The 27,358-nt window shown below is 42.5% G+C and overlaps 1 protein-coding gene across 1 annotated transcript in view; it reads right to left on the reverse strand.

Annotated features, from left to right (window-relative positions):
- LOC122559510 (A disintegrin and metalloproteinase with thrombospondin motifs 20-like) overlaps window positions 1–27,358 on the reverse strand; it is a 373,826-nt gene that overhangs the window by 20,536 nt on the left and 325,932 nt on the right. The window contains exons 31-36 of the mRNA XM_043709081.1: window positions 24,997–25,167; window positions 10,108–10,308; window positions 7,837–7,966; window positions 4,724–4,818; window positions 3,806–3,900; window positions 2,289–2,422 (exon numbers count right to left, since the gene is read on the reverse strand). Of these exons, the coding sequence (XP_043565016.1) occupies window positions 2,289–2,422; window positions 3,806–3,900; window positions 4,724–4,818; window positions 7,837–7,966; window positions 10,108–10,308; window positions 24,997–25,167 (826 nt within the window). The remainder of the gene's footprint in view (window positions 1–2,288; window positions 2,423–3,805; window positions 3,901–4,723; window positions 4,819–7,836; window positions 7,967–10,107; window positions 10,309–24,996; window positions 25,168–27,358) is intronic.

The following is a 27,358-nucleotide window of genomic DNA, read 5'->3' on the forward strand; positions in this document are numbered from 1 at the left end:
CAGTGGGCCGGAGTGGCCTGAGCAGAATGGGGATGGACAGTGAGCCGGAGTGGCCTGAGCAGAGTGGGGATGGACAGTGGGCCGGAGTGGCCTGAGCAGAGTGGGGATGGACAGTGGGCCGGAGTGGCCTGAGCAGAGTGGGGATGGACAGTGGGCCGGAGTGGCCTGAGCAGAGTGGGGATGGACAGTGGGCCGGAGTGGCCTGAGCAGAGTGGGGATGGACAGTGGGCCGGAGTGGCCTGAGCAGAGTGGGGATGGACAGTGGGCCGGAGTGGCCTGAGCAGAGTGGGGATGGACAGTGGGCCGGAGTGGCCTGAGCAGAGTGGGGATGGACAGTGGGCCGGAGTGGCCTGAGCAGAATGGGGATGGACAGTGAGCCGGAGTGGCCTGAGCAGAGTGGGGATGGACAGTGGGCCGGAGTGGCCTGAGCAGAGCGAGGATGGTCAGTTGCTGGAGTGGCCTGAGCAGAACGGGGATGGTCAGTGGCCCGGAGTGGCCAATGCGGAGCGGGGATGGTCAGTGGGCCGGAGTGGTCTGAGCAGAGCGGGGATGGTCAGTGTGCCGGGGGCGTAAACAGAGCGGGATTGGTCAGTCGGCCGGAGTGGCCTTAGCAGAGCGAGGATGGACAGTGGGCCGGGGGTCTGAGCAGAGCGGGGATGGACAGTGGGCTGGAGTGGCCTGTGCAGGGCGGGGATGGTCAGTGGGCCGGAGTGGCCTGAGCAGAATGGGGATGGACAGTGAGCCGGAGTGGCCTGAGCAGAGTGGGGATGGACAGTGGGCCGGAGTGGCCTGAGCAGAGTGGGGATGGACAGTGGGCCGGAGTGACCTGAGCAGAGTGAGGATGGACAGTGGGCCAGAGTGGTTTGAGCAGCGTGAGGATGGACAGTGGGCCGGAGTGGTTTGAGCAGTGTGGGCCGTTGTTGGACTAGGTATTGTTGCAGGCGGTCAGTGGCTTGCGAGACCAAGCAGAGCCCATTGGTAGGCCCCACTACAGAAAGACTGTAATACTTATCTTTTTAATTTAACTCTCATTTTTCTATCTTATATTGTGAACAACTGAGTAATGCAACATTTTTCCTTTCATTTCTCTATTCTGTATGAAAGATAGTGCCATATTTGGGGGGGGGGGGGGTTGGGGGGGGCGATACTGTAAACGTTTTACTGTACTGTGGTACTTCAGTACACGTGACAGTAAAGGATATTCTGTTCTATTCTAAGTAATGCAACTAATGATTGTGATAGGAATGGAGAGCATGGTTCGACTCTTTGAATATCTCACCAATTGAAGTACAGAGCCAGCTTGAAGTCATTACCGTTTTTGCAAAACTAGTGTAACAAATGAGGAACATATTGTAGCAGGGGCTGCTGCACTGTTAGAGCAGGCAGACTAATACTGCGGTACAGCTATGCCTAAATGGATTGCTGTGAATAAGATCAGATCAACAACAATACCTGTACAATGTGAGCTCAGTGGGTTGCAGTGGGAAGGCAGTGTGCTATAGCTCTAACAAAACAGAGGTAGAAATTGCCCACGTTTTTGGCACTGCTGCAGGCTTATTTCAGCTGAAAATTAGGTTCCTGACGTTAAATTCAGAATCGTGACATTCCGTCAGATGGCGATTAAAAGTTGTACAAATGTTTCCTCTTCTCCCATGGATGTGTTTTACGCCATAAGGAAACGTTAAAAGTTCAACCTCAGCTAAAGAAGGTAAGATCTGGTTGAAAATTATGAGCAGTGAGCAAGATAAAGGGAATTGATGAAAGATCTTATCAAATATCAGTCTTCAGGAAGCCCTTGACGTTGGATAATGATGAAGCAAAGTAAACTAATATTCTGAAAATCACGAATACAGTAACTGGTCATTTACCTTTGTGATTGTCTGGGGGACCTTGCTGTCCTCAAAATGACTGCTGCATTTTCCTGCTTTATAATACTGACGACACCCTCTGCAAGCATTTCTTTGGGATATCCTACAGTTGTAAATGACGCTATAAACTTCTGCTTTCCACTCAACGTCAGCTGTTGTCCTCAAATTATGTATCATCATTTTCATCATCAAAAATCAAATAATTTGTTGTTATGTATTCAACCCAATTATGTAAAATAGTAAAAATCTATTATTTATTCAAACTATAATTACAGTTCACATAATACTACATAATAAAGACCTAGGATGAATTCTATAGCGACATTAGTTCTATGATTCGTCATCGCCTGTTCTTTGCTTTCCCTGATTTTCTACAATGGAAAATATTTTCCAGCCAAGCAAAATGAGGAAAGTACTTACTTATAATCTGCATTGTGCTAATATCAAAGCGGATTCTGTGAAACACAGTGTATCCAGCTGCCAGGTAGTCATTTTTACAAGAGCAGTCTTTCCTTCTGTTTCCATTATAAGGGCATTCATAAGGATTGTGCAGCCTGAATAAAAAATAACACTGTCAGAAAGCCTGAGTACCATTCTTTTCATTGCAATATTCTGAACAATATCTATTGTGCGAGTCATTAATGATTTTCCTATCTTCAACCAAATTTGCATTACCCTCCCCCCATCCTATTCTGAGAGGACCTGTATTCAACACTTGCCCAATTTTTTTTAATCAATGCTGCTCTGTATGCTAAAGGTGTTTTGTCCACTCTCCTCCCAGTGAGGTGATGCTCCCCTTTCTGAATGATGTGAACGATGGCTGAGGTCACATTAAAGCTTGTAACAATACAAGAAAATGAGTGCATGGACATCACCATTTACCTGCTAGGGTTTGGAAACATTTGCTGATTATATTGAGGTTTTGGGCCAAGAGCTGCTTTCCTATTGCAATGAGAAGTTGTAAAAAGTGTTACAACGCAGTGCTATCAACCTTATAAGCAACTATTGTCTTCTCTAAATTGCAGAAGTTTTAGGTTGAATCGCATACCACATTCTAAATACTGGATTCTGCTGAGTGACGGAGCGTTAAATTAATCCATCCCATCTGAAGGCAGAGTGGATCATAGAATCATAGAATCCCTGCAGTGCGTGAGCAGGCCATTTTGCCCATCAAGTCCACACTGACCATCCCAACCAGACCCTGTAGGTTGCATCTTGTCATTATTGGGCCAATTGTGTGTTGGAGTCCTTGCATAGTAGGTGCCCATCATGGGGAATTGTGTGTGTTGGCTACTGTTTCCCACCTACCCCAGGAGCAAGGTGAAGAATTGGAAGACCCAGTGAACTGGTAATCATTCTGTCAGTGAAGTTTCACGCTGTGAGAAATTTGCCTGGCTTTGATATGAATTAAGAAAAGATAAATGCTCCTTTCAGAATACACTAAGTGATAACCATCCAGTGTAAATGAATAAAAGAGACTTATCACACAAAATACAGGCGATCTTTGAACTCTGCAATTGTGAGGTTGGCAGGTTGTTGGTTCAAATCCCTTCTCCTGGATCCGTAGAAGATGACACCTAATGAACAGCTGCTCGATCAGAATGCATGTCTTTCAACTGTCAAACGGAGGCCATTTTGGATAAGATCCGCTCACCCATTTGAAAACCAAACCAACTGGTGCTCAGTCCAATATATATCCCTCAACCCCACACTGATCGCAATCAGTTATTTATTTTGGGGGTTTGCAGCTTTTGCTGTGTGAAAACAGCTACATTTATCCGTGAAAGAAGGACAACATTTCAAAAAGCAATTAAGCATTTGAGCACATCCTAAATATGTGAAAGGGGGATTCATTATAAATAAAGACTGTCCAAACGTTCTAAGTGTTGCGGTTCTAGTAAGGGAGGTATTTATTATTCTGTCAGCCCGTTACTTACCTGTAGCCATAGACCTCAGAGTAGTTGTCGGCCTCTCCACTCAATAAAGTGATATATTCCCTGGGATAATCGGAATGCATTCCTGCACAATATATCTGCAAACCAAATATATCAATATAATGATGTCACACTATCTAAATGGAGTCAAGTTAGGTAAAGGGGAAGTACAATGAGATCTAGGTGTTCTTGTACATCAGTCAATGAAAGCAAGCATGCAGGTACAGCAGGCAGTGACGAAAGTTAACGGCAACAAGAGGCATTGAGCATAGGAGCAAAGAGGTCCTTCTGCAGCCGTACAGGGCCCTGGTGAGACCGCACCTGGAGTATTGTGTGCAGTTTTGATCTCCAGATTTGAGGAAGGACATTCTGGCTATTGAGGGAGTGCAGTGTAGGTTCACGAGGTCAATTCCCGGAATAGCGGGACTATCATATGTTGAAAGATTGAAGCGACTGGGCTTGTATACACTTGAATCTAGAAGAATGAGAGGGGATCTGATTGAGACATATAAGATTATTAAAGGATTGGACACTCTGGAGGCAGGAAGCATGTTTCTGCTGATGGGTGAGTCCAGAACCAGAGGACACAGTTAGAAAATCAGGGGTAAGCCATTTAGAACAGAGTTGAGGAGAAACTTCTTTAACCAGAGAATGGTGGATGTATGGAATGCTCTGCCCCAGAAGGCAGTGGAGGCCAAGTCTCTGGATACTTTCAAGAAAGAGATGGGTAGAGCTCTTAAGGATAGTGGAATCAAGGGTTATGGGGATAAGGCAGGAATAGGATACTGATTGTGGATGACCAGCCATGATCATAATGAATGGTGGTGCTGGCTTGAAGGGCCAAATGGCCTATTCCTGCATCTATTGTCTATTGTCACTCATGATTCTGAGCAAACAGTATGCAGTTTGTTAATGTAATACCTTTATTATTTTGCCTTCAATTTTTAGCAGGTACTCTCCATCCTTTTGGACTTCGTTTGTCTTCTGGATATCACTGCAACTTGCTGAAACATCACCTTTAAAACATTGAAGATTATATTTAGCATCATATCATCCAGATGATACGAAACCTCAATGACAGATGTAGCTAAGAGGAGGGATCCTTGTCTCTTCAGTTAGAAAGGCTGTTTTGCCAGCATTGCACCAATGCAGTTGTGAGGGAGTGCTACACTGTCAGCTATGTTGTCTTTCAGGTGAGGTATGATATCTGAGGTAGAATCAAAGAATCCCTACAGCGTGGGAGCGGGCCATTCAGCCCATTAAGTCCACACCCACTCTCCAAAAAGCAATACCACCCATAACCTATTTCCCTACTCTGTCCCTGTAACCCTGCATTCCCCATGGCTAATCTACCTAGTCTGGACATACCTGGTCACTATGGGCAATTTTAATGGCCAATCCATCTCACCTGCACATCTTTGGATTGTGGAAAGAGACCAGAGCATACAAAGGAAAACCTCACAGGTAAATGGGGAAAATATGCTCAAGACAGTTGCCCAAGAGTGGAACTGACCTTGGGTCTCTGGGGCTGAGAGTCTGCAGTGCTAACCACCGTACCACCCTAGGTAGTTACAGGGGATTTCCCGCCATGATTGGAACAGCAGCAGCAGATATCACTCTGGTGTCCCAGGCAACATTTAGACCTCAATCAAAATGACTAGCAGTAGATTATCTGGACATTATTTGATTGCTAGTGCAAGATGAGTAAATGAGCAGCCACGCTTCTCTAGAGAACAACCAGGGACTAGTTAGCTCTGTTGGCTGGTTGGCCTGTTTGTGATGCAGAGTGATGCCAATAGTGTGGGTTTCATTTCTGCTCTAGCTGAGGTTACCACGAAGGACTTTCCTTCTCAATCACACGCTGAGATGTGGTGGCCCTCAGGCTAAATCACCACCAGCCGTATCTCTCTGATGAGAGAATGGTCCAGTAGATCTATGGTAATCATACCCTTATAGTACACCAATGGCTATATTTCAGAAATACTTCACTGAATATGAAGCACTCCAAGATATTCTCTGGTGCTGCAAGACATTGCAAAGGACAAGTTTTAACAAAACAAAGTTCAAAGTGAGGAAAGTGGGAGAAGGAAATATTGGGCTCAATTTAACATGCGAGTAGGCAGCTACTCCCGATGTGCTTTTGGCAGCATGCCCACTCTCGCCCAGCATGATTTGGAGTGTTGGTAGGTTGCCTGCTCCTGGCCTAACTGAGGCCACGACTCCTATGAAAGGGGTTGAGAGAGAGACCCTGGTGCTGTCAGTGCAACCCAGTGGGTCGAACCCTGTCGGCTGCTAGCTGGTGGGGGTGGGAAGGGAACCTCTCTTTACACCTCCTACCCCCACCAAATTCCTTGATGCCAGAAGTCCCTTCTTGCAGTTTTCCTTCACAATTCCCCCTCATACCCAAACTTTCCTTAAGACTGACCCTGGCAAGATCCCAGAATTCGGTGGATGTCTAAGTTCATGGCCGAACATACCCTGCAACAGCAGCAGCACTGACTGTGATTCCTGCTGCTAATGTGCCTCTGGGCAGAGTTACTGGCCTCTGACTGACTGACGAACAGCTCTGTGAGGTACCATCACACCCCTCACTCCCCCCCACCCCCCCACCCGGACACTGATAAACATCTCAATTAACAGGCTACCACCCAAACAATTAAAGTGGTACAAGAGCTCCTGAACAGACAGCAGCTCACCCCTCATATTGATACTGAGGTTCTGGGGGCCTAACGCTCAGCATATTGTGGCACAGTTGCAGTTCCCCTCCCTCTGGCCCAGGAGACCTGGGTTGAAGTCCCACCTTTTGCAGAGGTGTATGGCAACATGCATGAACCAGATAGATGAGAAAATATCGATAATCCAGCCTGGTTGCATTACTCGAAGTGCGAGGAACTAACTGATTATGTCTCACAGGATGCCACATACACTGCTGTTCCGCAGTCATGTGCTGAATAGCAATGCATCAGTTCATCAGTCACACGGACAGCAGCAACAAATGGGTTGAATCTTACACGATGAGTCCAGAAATGCGATTATTTCTAACATACAGGAACCAGAACACATGCTGTGTGGGTAGAATAAGTAAGAATACAATTGATAAAATAGAATAAAACAATGTATCGCAATCGAGGGCAGAGAAAGCAGGCACGGAAGCAGATTCTTGAACTGTTCCCCTCTGGTGAGGAGTGCCGCTCAGTGTGAGCATTGCTTGTGAAATCATTGAGTCCATGATTTTCCCACGTTATTGTAAATGCACATATACTGCAGCCTGTGCATCTGCGATTTCCCATCTCTCAGCAATTGCCACCAACAGTTGCACTGGGATTGCCAGCTATCGGAATCACCTCGACATTGAACAAAAACCATTCAAATGATATTTTTCAGTGTCAGGTTAATAAATAATAAAGCTGATATTTGAGAAGCATTTTAACTTTCGAATGAGGGAATGTTTCAGCATCACAGCGTGGGTGAACTAAAGTCAGAGGAGCCTCTCATTCTCAGCTGCTGAATGCTGCGTAGTGATTGGCCGCAGCTTGGCAGCGGTCTAATAGGATTTTCATTCCCTCCCTTTTGAATGGTCGCTATCTGGCTGCCTGCATGTTGTGAATGAATCAATTTTGTTTTTCGGGCCAAGTTCCATGACATTTGACTGAATGGGAACACTGACACTCTGTTTCAGAGTAGAAGCAACGGAGGTTGGTTCTTAGTTGGGGGTGCAGGGGTGGGTGGAGGTGGGACGGGGTGGGGGGGGGGGGGAGGTGGGGTTGAATCCTCTCTTTGTTAACCCTCTGGCAATTAGTTGTAGAAAAATCCAACCACTGTTCTCCATGCGATCTTTTAACAATAAGGCTTGTGGCAGTATTTCTTTCAAGACTTTTCAACACAGCACACAGATGAAAGAAGGAATACCAAATTTCCTGATGGGGTGACACAAATTAATTGTTGTTAGCAATGTCATCACATGCGGAATTAAGTTCACTATATCTTTCTTTAAGAATACACAAATGTCAAAAAGTAGAAATCAAGTCACTTACAAGCATCATTGAAGCAAGGAGTCTGGGATTGTGGCTTTTGATTTGGAAGACACAGTTCACTAAGTTGACTGTTATCAGTCAAGCATTGCACTTTCCTCTCCATTATCCCAACACCACAGGTCACTGAGCACTAAAATAATTTGAAAACAATCTTAATGAGAAATAGCATCATAGAATCCCGACAGTGCCTATTTGGCCCAGCAAGTCTGCACAGACCCTCCATAAAACATCCCACCCAGACTTCCATTCTATCCCTGTAACCCCACATTTACCATGGCTAATCCACCCAGCCTGCCCACGATGGGGATTTAGCATAGCCAATCCAGCTAATCTTTGGGCTGTGGGAGGAAACCAGAGTACCCAGAGGAAACTCACGTAGAGACTGGGAAAATGTGCAAACTCCATACATACAGTCACCCAAGGTTGAAATCAAATCCAGGTCACTGGCGCTGTGAGGTGTACTGGTGCACTGAGCCACCATTCCACCTTATGATTTACCTTCCCTATAATGTATTTAAACAGTGGAACATTGGTGTTAATTCATTTCATTTTGCATGATTCCGAAATGCATTGTTAGCCACTAAGTCAACTTATTCATTGAAGCATAACTGCCTACAAGCCTCATAATTCTGCATGGCTAATTTAACAAATGTTAAGTTTAAGCACTTCTGGACTTTATTATGATAATCTAGCTCTTGTGAACTCAAAATAAATTTTAAGAAAGTGAAGGCCTGAGACAAAATCAGAAATTGCTGGAGGAACTCAGCAGATCTTGCAGCATCTGTAGAGAAACAGCAGAGTTAAGATTTTCAGTCCAATGCCTCTTCTTCAGTACTAACAGCACAATTGTCTTGAGCTTATGCCTGAAACGTTAACTCTCCTGCTCCTTCGATGCTGCCTGACTTGCTGCGCTTTTCCAATGCTGATCTCCAGCATCTGCAGTCCTCAATTTCTCCTAATAGCTGTAATTTCCTGTTTATTCTTCATGACAGCTTCTCTCTGTGGTATCAATGCTTGAGACTTCAGTGCACAATGTGGCTGGTACTGGAGTGCAATGCAATGCTGATGGGGAGCTAGACTGTAGAGATGGCGCCTTTTAATGAGAAGTTAAACTGAGGTGCTATCTGAAGCAAATATAAAGGATAATGTGGCACTATCCAAATGGAGGAGGACGGGAAGCTGTTACAGTGTCATGAGGAATACACACTGGGCACGGATCTTACATGTCCATTTAGAATGGTCTCGAGTATGACCACTGAGGCAAAGTTGCTTGGTTGTTACTACACCACTCTCAGGATCCATGTTCCTTTAAGAGCTGTGCAACCAAATACATTTTAGGATCCATTCCCACTCCTGCAGACTAACAGCACAATTGCCTTTCAGTAATAGGATACTTCCACAAAAAGGACATGTATAACTAAGCTGCACTGATTATGAATGAACACAAAACAATTTGTCAGATGGGCTAAGTGGGTTGGGATCATTATAAGCAACTGGTCACTTAGTAAATCCAGATTTTGCCAGTTATTTCTGTTCTCCTGCCAATTTCTTCTCTTCCCTTCTTCTCGAGAACATTGACTCCTTGTGGAATCCAAGCATGTAGATGTGACTTAGTTTCTGTACCTCATAACGAGCTGATTATTCATGTGTTAACTTGAAATTGGTTGTTAAAGTCTATTGGATCAATAGAGTCACAACCCTGATTGTGTCCTCCACCATCATCTACTCACATGCACTTCCAAGTTGGATTCCTAGATAATAATCGGTAATTTGAGCGGAAGCTATTTTCCATTCCTTAAGCGTGGCCCCAGAGCCAATTTGTAGCATCTCTGTTGCCACTCTGGCTTCATCCAGTGAAACTGGCACAGGTGAAGATTGACTCTTCCTTGTCTATATATTGCAGGTACAGGCCCTCTTGTGGCACTGGGGTAATATCCCTAACACTGGACTCGAGGCCCAGGTTCAGGTCACACCTGCTCCAGATGTGTATAATACTATCTCTGATATTATAGATCAGAAAAATAGGTTAGAACGTTTTATTTATTTATATTGGAGGTACTCAAAAGTTAATCTGAACCATTAGAAAGTGGAGAACACTCAGGTATTCTCATTGAAATTTGATAGCTAAAACTCTGCAGAAAAAACACACTTGTTCGAACTTTTAATCCCATGACAAAATGAAATCTTGAGTCAATTTTCTTCTTTCAGAAGATAGAAAAGAAGACTTAAGGACAAATGAACGGCAAGAGTAGTTTTGAAACCCAACGTTACCTTGCTCCAAGCTCCCACCCTCCAGCTGGCTATTGGACGACACTCTCTGATGTTACATTCATGTATGTTGGGAGGTGGTAGACCAGGGCATCCACTGATTGATGTTGATGGTAGGTCATATGAATAATGATCTTGGCCAGAGTGGACCTCAGTGCAGTAAACCATCCTTTGCTGATATCCTGGGCCACAGCTTGTTGAACACTATGTAGGTAAAATGAATATGTTTGAGTGGACACTATGATTCAGTGAAAGCAGCTACAAGACATTATTAGTCCTTGACCTGGACATAAATTTTATCTCTCTTACTTACCTTCATCTGAAAATATGGTTATTCTCTACTCGATCAGTAGATTTAGCCCCTTTGACTTAAGGTATCTGTACAACGGTACATATCTAGACACAGTTAAAAATCACACAACACCAGGTTAGAGTCCGACAGGTTTAGTTGGAAGCAGAAGCTTTCGGAGCGCTGCCCCTTCACAACCACCTGGTGAAGGAGCAGTGCTCCGAAAGCTAGTGCTTCCAAATAAACCTGTTGGACTATAACTCAGTGTTTTGTGATTTTTAACTTTGTCCACCCCAGTCCAATACCGGCATCTCCAAATTATATCTAGACATGGGCTGTAAATTGCATCCAATACATTATTGACACACAGAATGCAACTTCAGCTCAAAACTAATATGGGCATCTTTTTCCATAATGACATAATGATCCAGCTTCCCAGGGGTCTGAGGGAGATCCAGCATGTTAAAACTGCTGACCATACCCAATGAAACAAATTGGCACTGCCTAAGGTTCTCAGTTGTTAAAAGCATTAATGTACAGATATAAGAAGCATTTGACAGAAAATAAAACAAATGAAATCGAAGTATTTCAAACAATAAGTAACTTGAGGCAACTTCCCATCTTAAAAATTGTTTTCTTAGCGTATCTCTACAGAAAAACATGTGTTCCATCATAAATGACCAATGCACACAGGTAAAGGAACTTCTTTATTTATATGGCTTTGAAATCACTAACTTCAGTTTTTCCTGACAAAATATATATTTGTGAAAGTGAGTTGACTCAGATTGTCTCCAATAAATTCTACTAAGGGTAGGTCTTGTTGTATCTGAAATTGACGAAACCTGCATTTGTTGTGGTCAGAAAATACTACAAGTAAAACAAAATAAAAGTCTAGACACTTCCCTCACCCTTCAACTTAATTTTGTTTCTATGCTGTAATTTACTGGAAGTGAAACCTAACTGTTGTGTGACCAGAGCATTTGGGGCCTTGATCACAGAATCCCTACAGTGTGGAAGCAGGTATACAGCTCATTGAGTTCATACTGACCTTCCAAAGATCATCACACTCAGACCCATCCCCTTACCCAATCCCTGTAACCCTGCATATCCCATGGCTAATCCATCAAGCCTGCACAACCCTGGACACTATGGGCAATTTCACATGGCCAATCCACCGAGCATGCACATCTTTGGTTTGTGGAAGGAAACTGGAACACCTGGAGGAAGCCCACACAAACATAAGGAAAAAGTACAAACTCTACACAGATAGTTTGTTAAGATTAGATTAGATTGCTTACAGTGTGGTAACAGGCCCTTCGGCCCAACAAGTCCACACCGACCTGCCGAAGCGCAACTCACACAGACCCATTCCCCTATATTTAGGTCTTCACCTAACACTACGGGCATTTTAGCATGGCCAATTCACCTAACCTGCACATTTTTTGGACTGTGGGAGGAAACCGGAGCACCTGGAGGAAACCCACGCAGACATGGGGAGAATGTGCAAACTCCACACAGAGAGTAGCCTGAGGCGGGAATTGAACCCGGGTCTCTGGCGCTGTGAGGCAGCAGTGCTAACCAATGTGCCACTGTGCCGCCCACCTTGAGGATGGACTTGGACCTGGGTCCCTAGGGCTGTGAGGCAGCAGTGCTAGCCAGTGCCGATGAATGAAAGGTTCAAATGTTTTATCTTAAGTCAACATTAAGAAAAGAATATGGGATGAATACAAAAGGAATTAAGGTGAATTTGAGTCAAATGCAATCCAGAAAAAGAAAAGAAAATCGAGAGAGAGACATAGAAAGAAAAAATTAATAACAATATTTGAACATCTCAAACAAATACTGATTACCTATAGGAATGAGATTCATGGATTGAGAGACAGGAAGGAAAGTTTAAACTGTCCCTTTCTGGAGAGGTTGATATATGTTGCTGGAACATAGCATTTTCTCATTTTGAAAAGCACTAATTTTCTGTGAGGAGTTAAATTCATTCAACTTACAAGGAGATTGAAGATAAGATGGACTGAGCAATGGAGCAACATGAATTGTACAAATTCTTCTGGTGATTGGGAATTCATACGTTATTGTCCACACAAGTTGCTGATGGTTTGTACATTAGGAGTGGCATGCACGTCACACCTGATGTTAGTTCTGAAGCAACATTTGGGCTAATTTTTTTTTCAGATTTGGATTGGAAATCAACAGTTACTATTTGTTTGAAGTGACAGTTTGACTTTTTTTTTTGGGAACCTATCACTAATGACTATGACAAAGGAGAGGCATGTGAGCTCACAGGAAATTTTTAAAACTTGTGTGGGGTACAGCAAAGTCTATACAATATCCACGTTTTATTATGGAAAAAGGTAAATGTGGGCCCCATCATCCCATTTATTTTGCAACTTTGTGAAAGTTGACCCCTGGTTTGCTATTGATTTTCTGGGTACACACTGCCAATGGAGAGTCTTGCTGACTGATGCTATAAAATCATGGGCAGCGAAATGTACTTATTTTTAAATTTACATTTTTGAAGCTCTTTTTAACATCCACTATTCTCCAGTGAGAAGTGCTGACAACCACTCACTGTTTTTGGGAGCATGTTCACTTTAAACATAGCAAGCAGGGCAGGTGGTTTGTACTATGTTTAGTAAAGCATTGGTGTTTGGCAACTTTGGTTTATGATGTTAGTGATTAATCTCCAACGTTGTCAGTAATTTAGTGTCCTGAATGTGCACAGATCTAAAAATTTAAACTGATCTAAAAATGAAACAAAATGTTCTGCAAGCCAGTCTAAATGGATTCACATTGATGGCTCATTTTGGAGAGGCTCCAAACAGTTTTGGTTTCTTTTAATTCGATCAGTTCCTTAATGAGCGTGTGTTGTATTAAATGCTTGTCCTCTGCTGCTAAATTCTCCATTTTCAGGTCAATCCTCTGACAGATTTCTGTATTTTGTCACTTCATTAATCTTCCTTCTTCTGCTTGTGTCCCTCACCAATTCCACTCCAGATTTTGTTTTTTCTCTGTCACTGTTCAGATCTGGTATAAATTATTTCACTTATAGCTAACCTCTTCCTCATTCTGGTTTATAGCTATGAACAAAGCCACGAGAGCTGCTGTAGTGTTCAGGAAATGGGGCATGATCTTCAGTTTCAGCTTGATACTGATAACAACATCACACTGAGATTTGTTTGGTATCAATCAAGTCACTTCACAGGGTATATTGACCATGTAAAATGGTCCAGTCAAGGGTCCCAACACCTTTATGGCAACACAGAAGTATTTCCTGGACATTTCATATAACTTATGCAAACATAATAGTGAAATAATATTGCTGAGTTATAAAGATTTTTATTTTTAATGCTCATAGCTTTGACTATTATGTTCTGCCAATATTTAACTAATTCTACTCATTCATTTTTTTCTCTCTGTTTCAGCATAGATCTGTCATCTCTGCCAAAGATTTGATCATTTAAATCATTGCAGTTTGAAAGGTCCACATGTGACAATGCCTGTATTTACAACCATTGCGTTAACTTCATTTCTTAGGTAGTAAAATTCTAGGACCAGGAATTTCGAAAGAGTTTAGGTGGCAGTCTCAAACCCAAGAATGGATCTGAGCCAGGAGTGTCCACGTTTGTACAATGTATGCGACTGAAGAGTGAAGATTATGAGGCCTTTTTAATTTTCCAGACTAACGCATACCACAATTCCCCAGTGGGCAGGTTGCTTAACTGCTGCCACGCTTACAGCTAAGCCAGGTGCAGTTCGCATCTTGGGTTTACACTTTTGTTGAAGTTGCAGAAGAGTGATCAGTCTTGGATTCCCCAAATTGCTTTTCTCTTCCTGAATGAACATCTTCATAACTATCACAAAACAATACCCTTGAAGAGTTGTTAACGTGACACCTTGAACCACACCATTTGTTACCTCCAGATCCAATTATCCCAATGCTATACTAGCCCATTTCTGTCTTCCACCATCCATTAGGTTGAGTTCAGTCAGAACTGTGATGCCATTTCATAACTCACATCGAGTCTCATTCACCCATCACCTCTAACTCACTGATCTATATTAGTTCTGGATTTATCAGTATCTCAACATTACAATATTCATCATTGTTTGCTAATCCATCCTAGTCTGTCCTTACCCTATCTCTATAACCTTCTTTAGTCCTACCATCCTGGAGTATCTCTATTGCTCCAATATGGTCTCTTCTGCATATCCAGGTCTATCCATGCTCCCACTGGCACCCAATTCTTTCAGATGCCTACAGTCCTATTTCTGAATGTTTCTCTCTACCTGTCGTTCATATTTTAAGTAGTTCTTTAAAACAGGCCTCCATGGCCAACCTTTCAGTTATCTGATCTAATATCTCTTTACGTGCATCTGCAATCATCACTCCACCGTAGTGTGTGACCTGAGGATATAAAGATCTCATACTCCATCTTAATTTATATAGACACTTGAATCATGTCATTCTACAAGAAGCATGCTCCTTGGTGATATACCCATTGCTTAATACCAGCCTAGGCACTTATGCGTATCAAGATTGTAATGTTGGTACATAATAGTTAACTGTTAGAAATGTCATTGAATTCCTCAATACCATGATGTCCATGTTAGTTTCTTGTCTTAGATGACATACAGCATGGAAACAGATCCTTCTGTTCAACTAGTCCACGCCAACCATGTTCCTCAACTAAATGGGTCCCACTCAGCAGCATTTGGCCTATATCCCTCCAAACCTTTCCTATCCATGTGCTTATTCAAATGTCTTTTAAATATTAGAATTGTACCTACACCAACCCCTTCCTCCGGCAGTTTACTCCACACATGAACTCTGTGTAAGAAAGTTACCCCTCATGTCCTTTTTTCCTCTCACCTTAGAAATAAGCCTCCAAGGGAAAAGACCCTTGCTAGTCACCTTATCTCTGCCCCTTATGATTTTTTAAACCTCCATAAAGGTCACCCCTTAACCTCCCCGCTCCAGTGAAAAGGTCCCAGCCTATCCTGCCTATTTTTAGAACTCAAACACACCATTCCCAGCAACATCCTGGTAATCCTTTTCTGAACCCTCTCCAGTTTAATTATGTCCTTCCTACAGTAGGAGGACCAGAACTGTACACAGTATTCCAAAAGTGGCTTCAGCAACATCCTGTATAACCTCAACCGCATCCCAACTCAATATTCTGAATAATGAAGGCAAGCATGCAAAATGCCTTCTTAATGGTCTTGTCCACCTTTGGCTCAAATTTCAAAGAATTATGTATCTGAACCCCTAGGTCTCTGTTCTGCAATAGTATCAGGGCCCTACCATTAATTGCATAAATCGAGAGTGTGGTGCTGGAAAAGCACAGCAGGTCAGGCAGCATCCAAGGAGCAGGAAAATCGACGTTTCAGGCAAAAGCCCTTCATCTGTAACATTGATTTTCCTGCTCCTCGGATGTTGCCTGACCTGCTGTGCTTTTCCAGCACTACACTCTCGACTCTAATCTCCAGCATCTGAAGTCCTCACTTTTGCCTCATTAATTGTATAAGTCCTGCCCTTGTCAGTTTTACCAAAATGCAATACCTCACATTTATCCAAATTAAACTCCATCTGCCAGTCCTCAGCCCATTGACCCAACTGATCAAGATAGAGTCATAGAGATGTACAGCATGGAAACAGACCCTTCGGTCCAACCCCTCCATGCCGACCAGATATCCCAACCCAATCTAGTCCCACCTGCCAGCACCCGGTCCATATCTCTTCAAACCCATCTCTTTGTAATCTTAGATCGTCTTCTTCACTGTCCACTATATCCCCAATTTTGGTGTCATCTGCAAACTTACTAATCATGCTTCCTATATTCTCATCCAAACTGTTTATATAAATGACAAACAAAAGTACCGATGCCTGTGGAATATTGCTGTTTACAATTCTCCAGTCCAATAAACAGCCCTCCACCATCACTCTCTGTCTCTGTCTCTGTCTTACAGGAGACAGTATAAGCATTGCTGCATCAGAGTGAAACAGCCTACTAGAGGTAAACACAGTTAAAACTCACACAACACCAGGTTATAGTCCAACAGGTTTAATTGGAAGCACACTCGCTTTTGGAGCAACGCTCCTTCATCAGGTGATTGTCAGGTGATTGAAGGAGCGTCGCTCCGAAGGCTAGTGTGCTTCCAATTAAACCTGTTGGACTATAACCTGGTGTTGTGTGATTTTTAACTTTGTACACCCCAGTCCAACACCGGCATCTCCAAATCAGAGGTAAACACGTACTACTTTACACATTGCCCAATTATTAAATTGTTTCCACGCTCCCAGGACCTGTGAATCCCCTGTTTGTTTGTTTGATCACTCTTAAAATTGGATTACGAATATGAATCTGCGCATTTTCTATTCGTGTCAGCACTTCATCTCCCTGAGTCATGTGTTTACAGACCTCTCCTGAAATAAACATGAGTTTTGTTTCGTGGATTGTTTGTTTCTTGTCATGTAACTATTTTTATGACTCATTTTTATGACTCGGAGTTAAAGTGAAAAAGTTACAATGTCAGAGTGGAAGTTGATCCAAGGAAATTCCACTCAGTTCCCTCAAAATACTTTTGAACACAGATTTTACATCACAAAACGCAAATTGTCTTATCGCACCTATTGGCTTTATGCAGAATCAGGAGACAAAAGAATCCAATCCCGACCGAGGAATTTAGAATTAGAATCCCTGCTGTGTGGAAACAGGCCCTCCGGTCCAACAAGTCCAAACTGACCCTCTGCAGAGTAACCCATCCAAACCCATCCCCCCTACTCTATTTTTACCACTGACTAATGCACCTAACCTACATGTCCCTGAACATGATGGGCAATTTAGCATGGCCAATTCACCTAACCTACACATCTTTGAACTGTGGGAGGAAACACATGCAGACATAGGAGAATGTGCAGACTCCACACAGACAGTCGCCCGAGGCTGGAATTGAACCCGGATGCCTAATGCTGTGAGGCAGCAGTGCTACCCATTGAACCACCATGCCACCCAAGCACTCTGCACTTGTTATATCTGTGGGGCTGAGATTTTCTTGGATTGTTATGCAGAGTAGGATGGGAGGAGGGCAGTGTAGAATTATCTGTTCAATGTGACAACGTTTCAACATGATTCGTCAAGTCCCACTCAAAGCGAACTGAAGAAGGCCAGCTGAAATTTCCCAACTATAAAGAGCTACTTGCAAGCTGAATTTAGTGGCTGTAATACGCAGGCACAAGGTAAATGTATTTTGTAGAAGAATACTGCTGTTGACTTCAATTCATAGTTATTCAGAAAAATAAAAGCAGCTACCATCACAACCTCCACCACCCCCCCACCATAAAACTCCACAAGACGCCCAAAAACCACAGGTTGCAGCTTTTTTCAAATGTACAATTCTTTACGCGAGGTCAAAATAAGTTGTTTTAGCCTACACAAGATGCATTCTGCTGCATGCCATTTCATGACTGCTAACTGGTCGTATACTTTCAATGGATATTATTTGCAGCCAAACAATTCTACTTTTTCAAATTTCATGCTGGATATTCCTTTGTTGTGATATGCTTTTTTTTTTACTTTTCCTAATATTGATAGCTTTATGTCTACATTAAAGTCCAATCTGTCCTTTCTAAAGCCATCCACTTTTTAACCGGCACCTTTTTTGAATGAAAGCTAGTCCTTTTTTTTCGAAAAGCTCTTCATTGGTTCAAGGATATTCTGTTGTTGATTTTTTTTCAGAGGGGTAATAAACCAGGCCGGGCTCCGATCAGACTGCTTTGGTACGGAGATGCAAAGGATTTTGAGAGGCCTTTTGGTTTTTATGTAAACAGATGAGACTTCAGGCCAAAGTGGTCATGTTGGAGAAGTGACCTGTAAAATGAAAGGGGTGTGGTCAGCTCTTTAGCTGAGCAGTTTAGTTCAGTCCAGAACTGGTTGGGAGTTCAACAGTGAGCTGTGTGGAAACTCTCTCTTCTGTCCTTCTAACTTCAACCTGTAAACATCTGACCCTTTGTTGTACTGTGTTTTAAAGGGGGTTTGCTTTTTGGGACTGTTGTGTATATTCGGAATAGCATAATTAAGTCTAATTTGGATAAACTGGGTTCTGTAGGGGTTCTTTATTCTGTTCTTTGTGTTTCACTGTGTAATTTTGTGAATAATTTTTTTTTTGTCTGTTTAAACCTGGTAGTCATCCTGACTAACCTAATCCAGGTAATTTTCATTTTACACTTACCAAAACAAATTGCAAAGTTATAGTCTGGGCTGCCTGCTTAAGAATGTTTTGCATGGTCTGGCTTGGTCCAGAACAATACAAATTAGGACCATTCAGCCCATCGAGCCTGTTCCACCATTCACGAAGTTCATGAAGGTTGAGTTATAACCTCAAATCTGCATTCCTGCCAATTCATGATAACTTTTTACCCCCTTGCTCAACAAGAATCTGTCTACTTCTGCCTTAAAAATATTCAAGGTGTCTGCTTCCACCATACTTTCAGGAAGAGAGTTCCAAACACTCATGACTATCTGACAGAAAAATAGTCATCTAATCTCTGATTTAAATGGCAGACCCTGATTTTAAAACACTGAGCCCCTTTTCTAGATTCTGTCATAACAGAAAACATCCTTTCCACGCCCACCCTGTCAAGACCCCTCAGGATCTGATATGTTTCAATCAAGTCACCCTTTTAGACTCCAGCGGAGACAAGCCTAGCCTGTTCAACCTTCCCTCAGAAGACAACATTTCCATTCCAGGTATTAGACAAATGAATCTCCTCTGAACTGCTTCCTTTTACTTTCATTGACTTGCTTCCTTAAATAAAATGACCAATATTGGACACACTACTCCAGATAAAGTTTCACGTGCATAACTGGTGTCGTGTATGATTGAAACGTAACCTCCATTCTCTTGCATTCGATTCCTCTCAACAATAAATGATAACATTCTATTAGTTTTCCTAGCTGTGATTTATGCATGAGAACAGCAACATCTCAAAGCCACTGCAATCTCTCACCACTCAGATAATATATTTATTTTTAAATTCTGTCTAATTCAAATTTTCCAACATTACAGCCTATTTGCCATATCTTTGCTCACTTATTTAACCCATCTGCATTTCTCGTAACCTCATTATATCCTCTTCTGAACTTATGGATGTAGGTTTGCTCACTGAGCTGAAAGGTTCGTTTTCAGATGTTTTGTCACCATACTAGGTAACATCTTCAGTGAGCCTCCAGATGAAGCACTGGTAGTGTAGCCCACTTTCTATTTATATGCTTGGGTTTCCTTGGGTTGGTGACATAATTTCCTGTGGTGATGTCATTTCCTATGGTGATGTCATTTCTTGTTCTTTTTCTCATGGGGGTGGTAAATGGGATCCAAGTCAATATGATTGTTGATAGAGTTTTGGTTGGAATGCCATGCTTCTAGGAATTCTCGTACATGTCTCTGTTTGGCTTTTGCTAGGATGGATATATTGTCCCAGTCAAAATAGTGTCCTTCCTCATCCGTACATAAGGATACTAATGAGAGTAGGTCATGTCTTTTTGTGGCTAGTTGATGTTCATGTATCCTGGCGGCTAGTTTTCTGCCTGTTTGTCCAATGTAGTGTTTGTTACAGGTCTTGCAAGGTATTTGTAAATGACATTAGTTTTGCTTGCTGTCTGCATAGGGTCTTTCAAGTTCATTAGCTGCTGTTTTAGTGTGTTGGTAGGTTTGTGGGCTACCATGATGCCAAGGGGTCTGAGTAGTCTGGCAGTCATTTCCAAGATGTCATTGGTGTAGGGGAGAGTGGCTAGGGTTTCTGGACGTGTTTTGTATGCTTGTTTGGATTTGTTGTTGAGAAATCGGCAGACTGTGTTCATTGGGTACCTATTCTTTTTGAATACACTGTATAGGTGATTTTCTGCGTGCTAATGAACTCCACAAGATATCAAAAAACAGCTGAAGGCACGAGACAATTCAAAGTACCCAGCCAATATTCTGGCAATTCTACTGAAGATGTGTGTTCCAAACAAATTGCAGTGGATCTATCATTTATTCCAATAGAACTCCAACACTGACATCTACCCAACAATGTGGAAAATTGTTCAGGTGATCAACTGTACACAAGAAATAAGACCAAACAAATCCAATCATCAGTCAAGAGAGTGGTGCTGGAAAAGCACAGCAGGTTAGGCAGCATCCGAGAAGCAGGAGAATCGACGTTTCGAGCAAGAGCCCTTCATCCAGCACCACACTCTCGACTCTGATCTCCAGCATCTGCAGTCCTCACATTCTCAGAGTTGATTTCAAATCTAATCATCAATCTTGAGACAAATCATTTATCATTGGCGATCCCTCGCAGATGAGGATAACTCTCTTCAATCTCAGGGTGAGGCTGGAGGTGGCCGTACAGACTGATGCAGCCAATGCAGGCTCTGTTGCACTTGGGGCAAAAGATGGTCGCAGCAAGGGGTGGGTGGGATGTTCGTGTGGCAGCATGCTTCCTTCACTGTTTCCATCTGGCTTCTGCTTTGACCCTGACGGCAACTCTTGAGGTGCTTGACACCTTTCCGGATGCTTCTCCTTTAGTTTGGCCAGTCTTGGATAAGTGATTCCCAGGTGTCCACGGGAATGTCGCATTTCACCAGTGACGCCTTGAGGGTATCCCTGAAATCCTCTGTCCACTTGGGGTTTTGCATGCCATTTCCGAGCTGGGAGTTGAGCACTTGCTTGGGGAGTCTAGTGTTGGTCATGTGGACGATATGCCCAGCCCATCGTAGCCGATCAAGGGAGGGTCAGAGCCTTGATGCTGGGGATGTTGGCCAGGTCGAGTACTGTGGTATTGGTGTGTCTGTCTTCCCAGTGGATTCACAGGATCTTGCACAGGCAGCATGGTGAGACTGCTCCAGGACCTTGAGGAGTCTGCTGTAGAGACTCCATGTCTCACAGCCATATAGGAAGGCAGCAACTACAACCAGTTTAGAGATCTTGCGGTGGTAGTTCAGGTTCCATCAGGGCGACTTAGCCTTGATTTAAACATTGACAATGGAAGATGGCTGTGGTTGCTGAACGTGAGTCATTTCAGTTCTAGGTCTAGGGTCCTCAGGGTAATATCCAAAACCCACCACCTTTAGCTGCTACACCAATGACCTTTCCTCCATCGTAATGCCAGAAGTGGGAATGTTCACTGATGATTGCACAACGTTCAACACCATTCACGAACTCCTCAGATAGCGAAGCACTCTTATGTTCAAATGCAGCAGGATCCGGACAATATCCAGACTTGATCTGAAAGTGGCAAGTAAACTTTGTGCAACGCTTTATACCAGACAAAGTGCTGAACTGGGTTAGCTGCGTAAATACAATGGCTATAGAGCAGGAGAGAGGCTAGGAATTTTGCAGTGAGTACCTCATCAGCTAACTCCCAAAAACCTGTTGACAATCTACAAAGCACAAGTCAGGAATGTGATGGAATACTCCCCACTCACCTGGATGGCTGCAGTTCCAACAGCACTCAAGAAGCTTGACATCATCCAGTACAAAGCAGCCACTTCACAGCACCCCATTCACATACATGCAGTCCCTCCAGCACAACGTTCAGAGCAGCAGCAGTGTGTACTAATGACAAGATGCATCGCAGAAATTCACTAAGGCTCATTAGACAGCATCTTCCAAAGACACAACCACTTTCACTTAGAAGGACAAGGCAGCAGATAGATGGGAATACCACGATCTGCAGGCTTGTTGCCAAGCCACTCACCATCCTGACTTGGAAATTTATCACCGTTCCTTCAGTGTCACTGGGTCAAAATCCTCTCTGCTTTACTCTACTCTCTCCCTTACTGTATGGTGGGTGTACTTAGACCAAACTGACTGCAACAGATCAAGAGGGAGGTTCACTACCACCTTCTCAAGGACAACTATGGATGGGCAATAAATGCTGGCCCATCCAGCAATGCTTACATCCCATGAATGAATAAAGCAACACAATCATCAACATGGCATTCATCAGAAACTCCTAAAATTGGCAAACTCGAGTCTGCAACATTTTGCTGATTCAAACTATTTAAAGACCAGACAAAAGCTGAAAGATAGGATTAACATTTAATGATACAGTTATATATAATGTATAAAATAATCATCTTAAATGGTGGAGTGGGCTTGAGGGGCTGAATTGCCTACGTCTGCTCCTATATTCAATGTTTCTATTCTATATAATAGCTTTAAATCTCATTCTATAACATTTGGAATTGGTACCAAAGTGCATTTTAAATGATTAACCAAAAATGGACATGCACGACTTTCATTGGGATGTTTGCTTTTATTCTGTGTATAGCAAATCACTTGTTTTTCCAAGAGACTACTGTCCAAAAAGATAAACATGGAACGAGTCCGAATTATTATTTATACTGCAGACTCAGTGTCACAATCAGATGCAGTTAAATAAAATGAGACAAAGCATCCCATCCAAGTTAACTCCCCAAAATGGAAACATTTTAAAACACACCAAGAGCTAATGGACCTCCACTGAGCTGCTTAACTTAAGGAAATGGTAGAAATTTGGAAGTGGATAACGGTGAAGTGTTTTTAATTGGTTTAGCAACTCAACTATGTGCACAGAAGCAAAATATTTTATTTGTTTTCTAGAATATTTGAGTTAATCAGAAAGACATACAATGTGCCATATTATATATGTGTCATGCATTGCCAGTCAATCACATCCAGTTGTGGTCATGGAACAAACAGCAGGGAAAGTTTCCCTCTGCTCTGTGCCTGGGAACTACACAGATCAGGGGAAAATGAAGGGAGCTGAAAATGTGTTGCTGGAACAGCGCAGCAGGTCAGACAGCATCCAGGGAACAGGAGAATCGACATTTCGGGCGTAAGCCCCAGCCACATCTCCTTCCTCAGCACCTGCCTACGGAAAATGAAGGGAGACTTGAAACAACAGTCTCCATCACTCCCACACTGTTTTAGTATTTTCAGAAATGCTTCTAGGTTGCACTGGGTTTGCACACCTAGTAAAACTATTTTCATTGGCTAGTGACAGAAAATTACACTTGTGAATTAGATGTTACTCTCCATATTCTTCAGGAAAGAACCACACTTGGGAATTTTGCCGCACTTTGATCTTCATGACTACCCTTTACTCCTCAGGCTGTTGTTGGCATTGGAGGGTTTGAGTTACGAGGAGGGGCTGGATAGGCTGGGACTCTTTTCCTGGAGAATAGGAGGTTGAGGGGTGGCCTTATAGAGGTTTATAAAGTCATGAGGGGCACAGAAAAGGTGAAGTGCCAAGGTCTTTTCCCTCGGGTGAGGGATTTCAAGACGAGAGGGGAAATTTTTAAGGAAGAGGAGAAAGATTTTAAAAAGGACTGAGGGGCAACTTATTAACTCCCAGACGAAGTGATGGATGTGGGTACAGTCATAAAGTTTAAAATATATTTAGCTAAGTACATGAATAAGAAATGTTTGGAGGGGTATGGGCCAAGTGCAGGCAAGAGGGATTAGTTTAGTTTGGGATTATGGTCGGCATGGACTAGCTGGACTGAAAGGTCTGTTTCCACACTGTATGATTCTATGGCTCTTAACATCTCATTCGATTCAATAGGCATTTTTCAAAGGGTTCCTGTTACATTGCGGTAGTGTCCCTATCTTTGATCCAGAAGACCTGGGTTCAAATACCACCTGCTCCAGAGGTGTGTCATGTCACATCTGAACACGTTGATTAAGAGAATTGACATCTTTCAAATTGAAGAAATTTGTGGCACAGGAAGAGACCAACTAACTCTCCTGCCAGTGTTGACTGAAAAATTACCATTCAACTTAATCCTGCTGCCCAGATCTTGGCCCATAGATTGTAGGAATATGATTACGTTACATATCTGTGTCTAGTTTATAGGTGTTCTGCAAAGGCAAGCTGTTATTGAGTGAGGGTGTTAAACACAGAAGCAAAGAACATAGAAACTAAGAGCAAACATGGGCCATTCAGCCCTTTGAGCCTACTCTGACATTCATTGTGGTCATGGCTGATCATCCAACTCAATAGCCTGTTCCTGCCTTTCCGCCATATCCTTTGATCCCTTTAGCCCAAAGTTATATCCAACTCTTTCTTAAAAATCACACAATGTTTGTCTGCAGTAACAAATTCCACAGGCTCACCACTCTCTGGGTGAGGAAATTTCTTCTCATCTCATGGTTTACCTTGTATGTGACTACTGGTTCTGGACGCCCGTGAATCCAGAACATACTTTCTGCACTTACCCTACCTCGTCCTGTTAGAATGTTATAGGTTTCTATAAGAACCCCATCATTCTGACCTCCAATGAATATAATCCTAACCGATTCAACCTCTCCTCATATGTTATATGAATCAGTCTGGTACACCTTTTCTGCACTCCCTCCATAATAAGAGCATCCTTCCTCAGATAAGGAGACCAAAACTGCACACAGTACTCCAGGTGAGGCCCTGTATAATTGTAGCAAGGCATCCACGTTTCCATTAGTATGTGAAAATCATGGACAACTGGAAAAACCCGAAGCTATGGCTAGGAAATCCAAGAATGTTAACAAAAAGCAACAGTTTCAAGAGTGGGAATCTGAGTCATTGTTACCTGTGACCATTCCCCTGTAATCCATATGTATTCACAAGCTGCAATAATGCAGTTTTGCATGGAAGGAGGTCTTGCTGAATGGTTGCAGTAGCTTTCTTCCACTTCTTTCTGAATATGATTGACACAAAGCACCTTGCGGGTTTGTATACCTTGACCACATGATGCAGAACACTGGAAAACAGGAACAGAAAGATACGTTAATACAAAAATGGGATTTCCTAATGGCTTTTGCGGGATAGAATTTCAAGAATTTATGCTATCTCACTCAAATTGCGAATCCAACATAATCTACTTTACAGACCGATTCTGACATATTGATAAGTGTCCACCCTATCTGAAGATGGATCCTGCACAATTAGACACAGTGGTCATGTATACGATAGAGACAAATTCTGCTTTGACATTTGCCTTTTCAAGAGCTTGCATTCTGAAATAAAAGCCCATCTACCAATACTATCCAAGTGATCCAGGTTATATTGACAAGTCTGTTTCTATAACATATATGGCTTGGGTGAAATCTTCTGTTTCCAGTTAGGCCAAGCTTGGAACTTAGTGATGACATCATCCACGGGAATTACATATTGGTGAATAATTCCCATAGCATTCCATGTTCCTTTACGTTCCACCACAACTGAGGTCCAAGAGGTGCCAATTAACAATCACATAAGGGCCCATCTCACCCCTGCAGGCAACAATCACTTGATTGAGATACATTGGACTTCAGAGAGAGGATTCCTGTCCCCTCTGCTCGTCCTTCTAGTTCTCCTAAGCTGATTGTGAGGATGCTGCGCTCCTTCGGACCACTATCACAAGTCCAAAGGGCCCAGAAGGTCTGACAGCCTCCATGGAGAGGATAAATACAATCTTCAGCAAGGTACTCTTGAATAGCATTTGAAAAACTTCCCAAAGTTTCTTGAAGGTTTCACAATGATTTCTGCGCAGAATTTGAACTGAAATTAAAGGGGTCCAAACCCTCAGGCCTTGTTACAACAGAGTTCTGAAGAAGCATGGCATTCTCAGAATCAGTTAGATGTCCACTGTGCCTCGACCGATCAAATGAATGAATGATTTTATTGTCACATGTATCTGGAGAAAAAAACAATGAAAAGTCTTGTGTGGCCACAATCTGATGCCATTTTAGATGACAAAATGAATAAAAAAAAATGACTTAAATAGAGTGTCATCTTCTGTTCAACTGATGGAAAAATATAAAGTCAATGGTGAAAAGGAGCCCTTATATGATCCTTAACTGGCCACTTTAGGACCTCAGTTGTGGTGGGGCACAAAGGTTGCCTATGTGACTTACTGCCAAAAACATCTCTGACGTAGAGTTGCTGGTGTTCGACTGTGGTGGACAAGGTCACATGACACCAGGTTATAGTCTAATGGGTTTTTTTTTAAACCACAAGCTTTCTGATGGAGTCCTGAAGAAGGAGCTATGCTCCGAAAGCTTGTGATCTCAAATAAGCCTGTTGGACAAAAACATTTCTGGAACAAGTTTTATCCAAAACTAGCATGTTAACGGGTGCACTAGTAAGCTGAGCTTAAATTACTTCAGCAAATTTCCCACCAAATCTTACTTCACCCCACGGTTCTCCTTCACAGTTTGACATCTACATCTTTACTACAGTAATTGGTATTGAGTGAGCACAGTGAACCTGCTATGACAGACTGTAAATAGTAAACCAATTTATACCGGCTGGATTTCGGTCTTCAGCTCTAATTACATGTAGTAAATCATCTGGGACATATACAATAAAAGATCCTTTTACTAGATTTCAAGGACACGTGAATGAAAAATGCTGCATTAAATCTGCAAACATGTCGTTTTCATTTTTGATCAACTACTCAATGCCCGCATTATAAATTAACATGTTTGTAGACATATGTGTGGCTTTACTGGTTTTAACTTAAAAAAACACTTTTTACCACAATGTAAACTGACATCTACTGGGGTCTCATATGTAGCATATTTGGTAAATGAAATAATCTAGGCATCCTAATCTACATTGTCTGTACTTCCCCTATGTAATGGTGCATTCAGCCTATGAAATGGACAAGTGAATTCCTGAGATGGAAGATCTTAGGAAAGATTTGTGCAAAGGTGAAAATAAGCAAAAAAAAGGGGAGATTTCCACATCAGTGGAAGGACATTGATTTTTTTATTGTTACATTCAGTCAGAACAGGATATATCCAAGGGAAAAGACCATTTAATAACAGGAGGAAGAGAAGTACTTGGATCATTATGTATGAATGTTCAATGTATTTGACACAATGAATTACTTTTTCTTGAGCGCAATGACATATTTAGTATATTTAACTTGCCCTGTTATTTAGGTACTCTTTCAAGATCTGTACTGA

This window comes from Chiloscyllium plagiosum, chromosome 19 (assembly GCF_004010195.1).
Source record: "Chiloscyllium plagiosum isolate BGI_BamShark_2017 chromosome 19, ASM401019v2, whole genome shotgun sequence".
NCBI classification, from domain to species: domain Eukaryota; kingdom Metazoa; phylum Chordata; class Chondrichthyes; order Orectolobiformes; family Hemiscylliidae; genus Chiloscyllium; species Chiloscyllium plagiosum.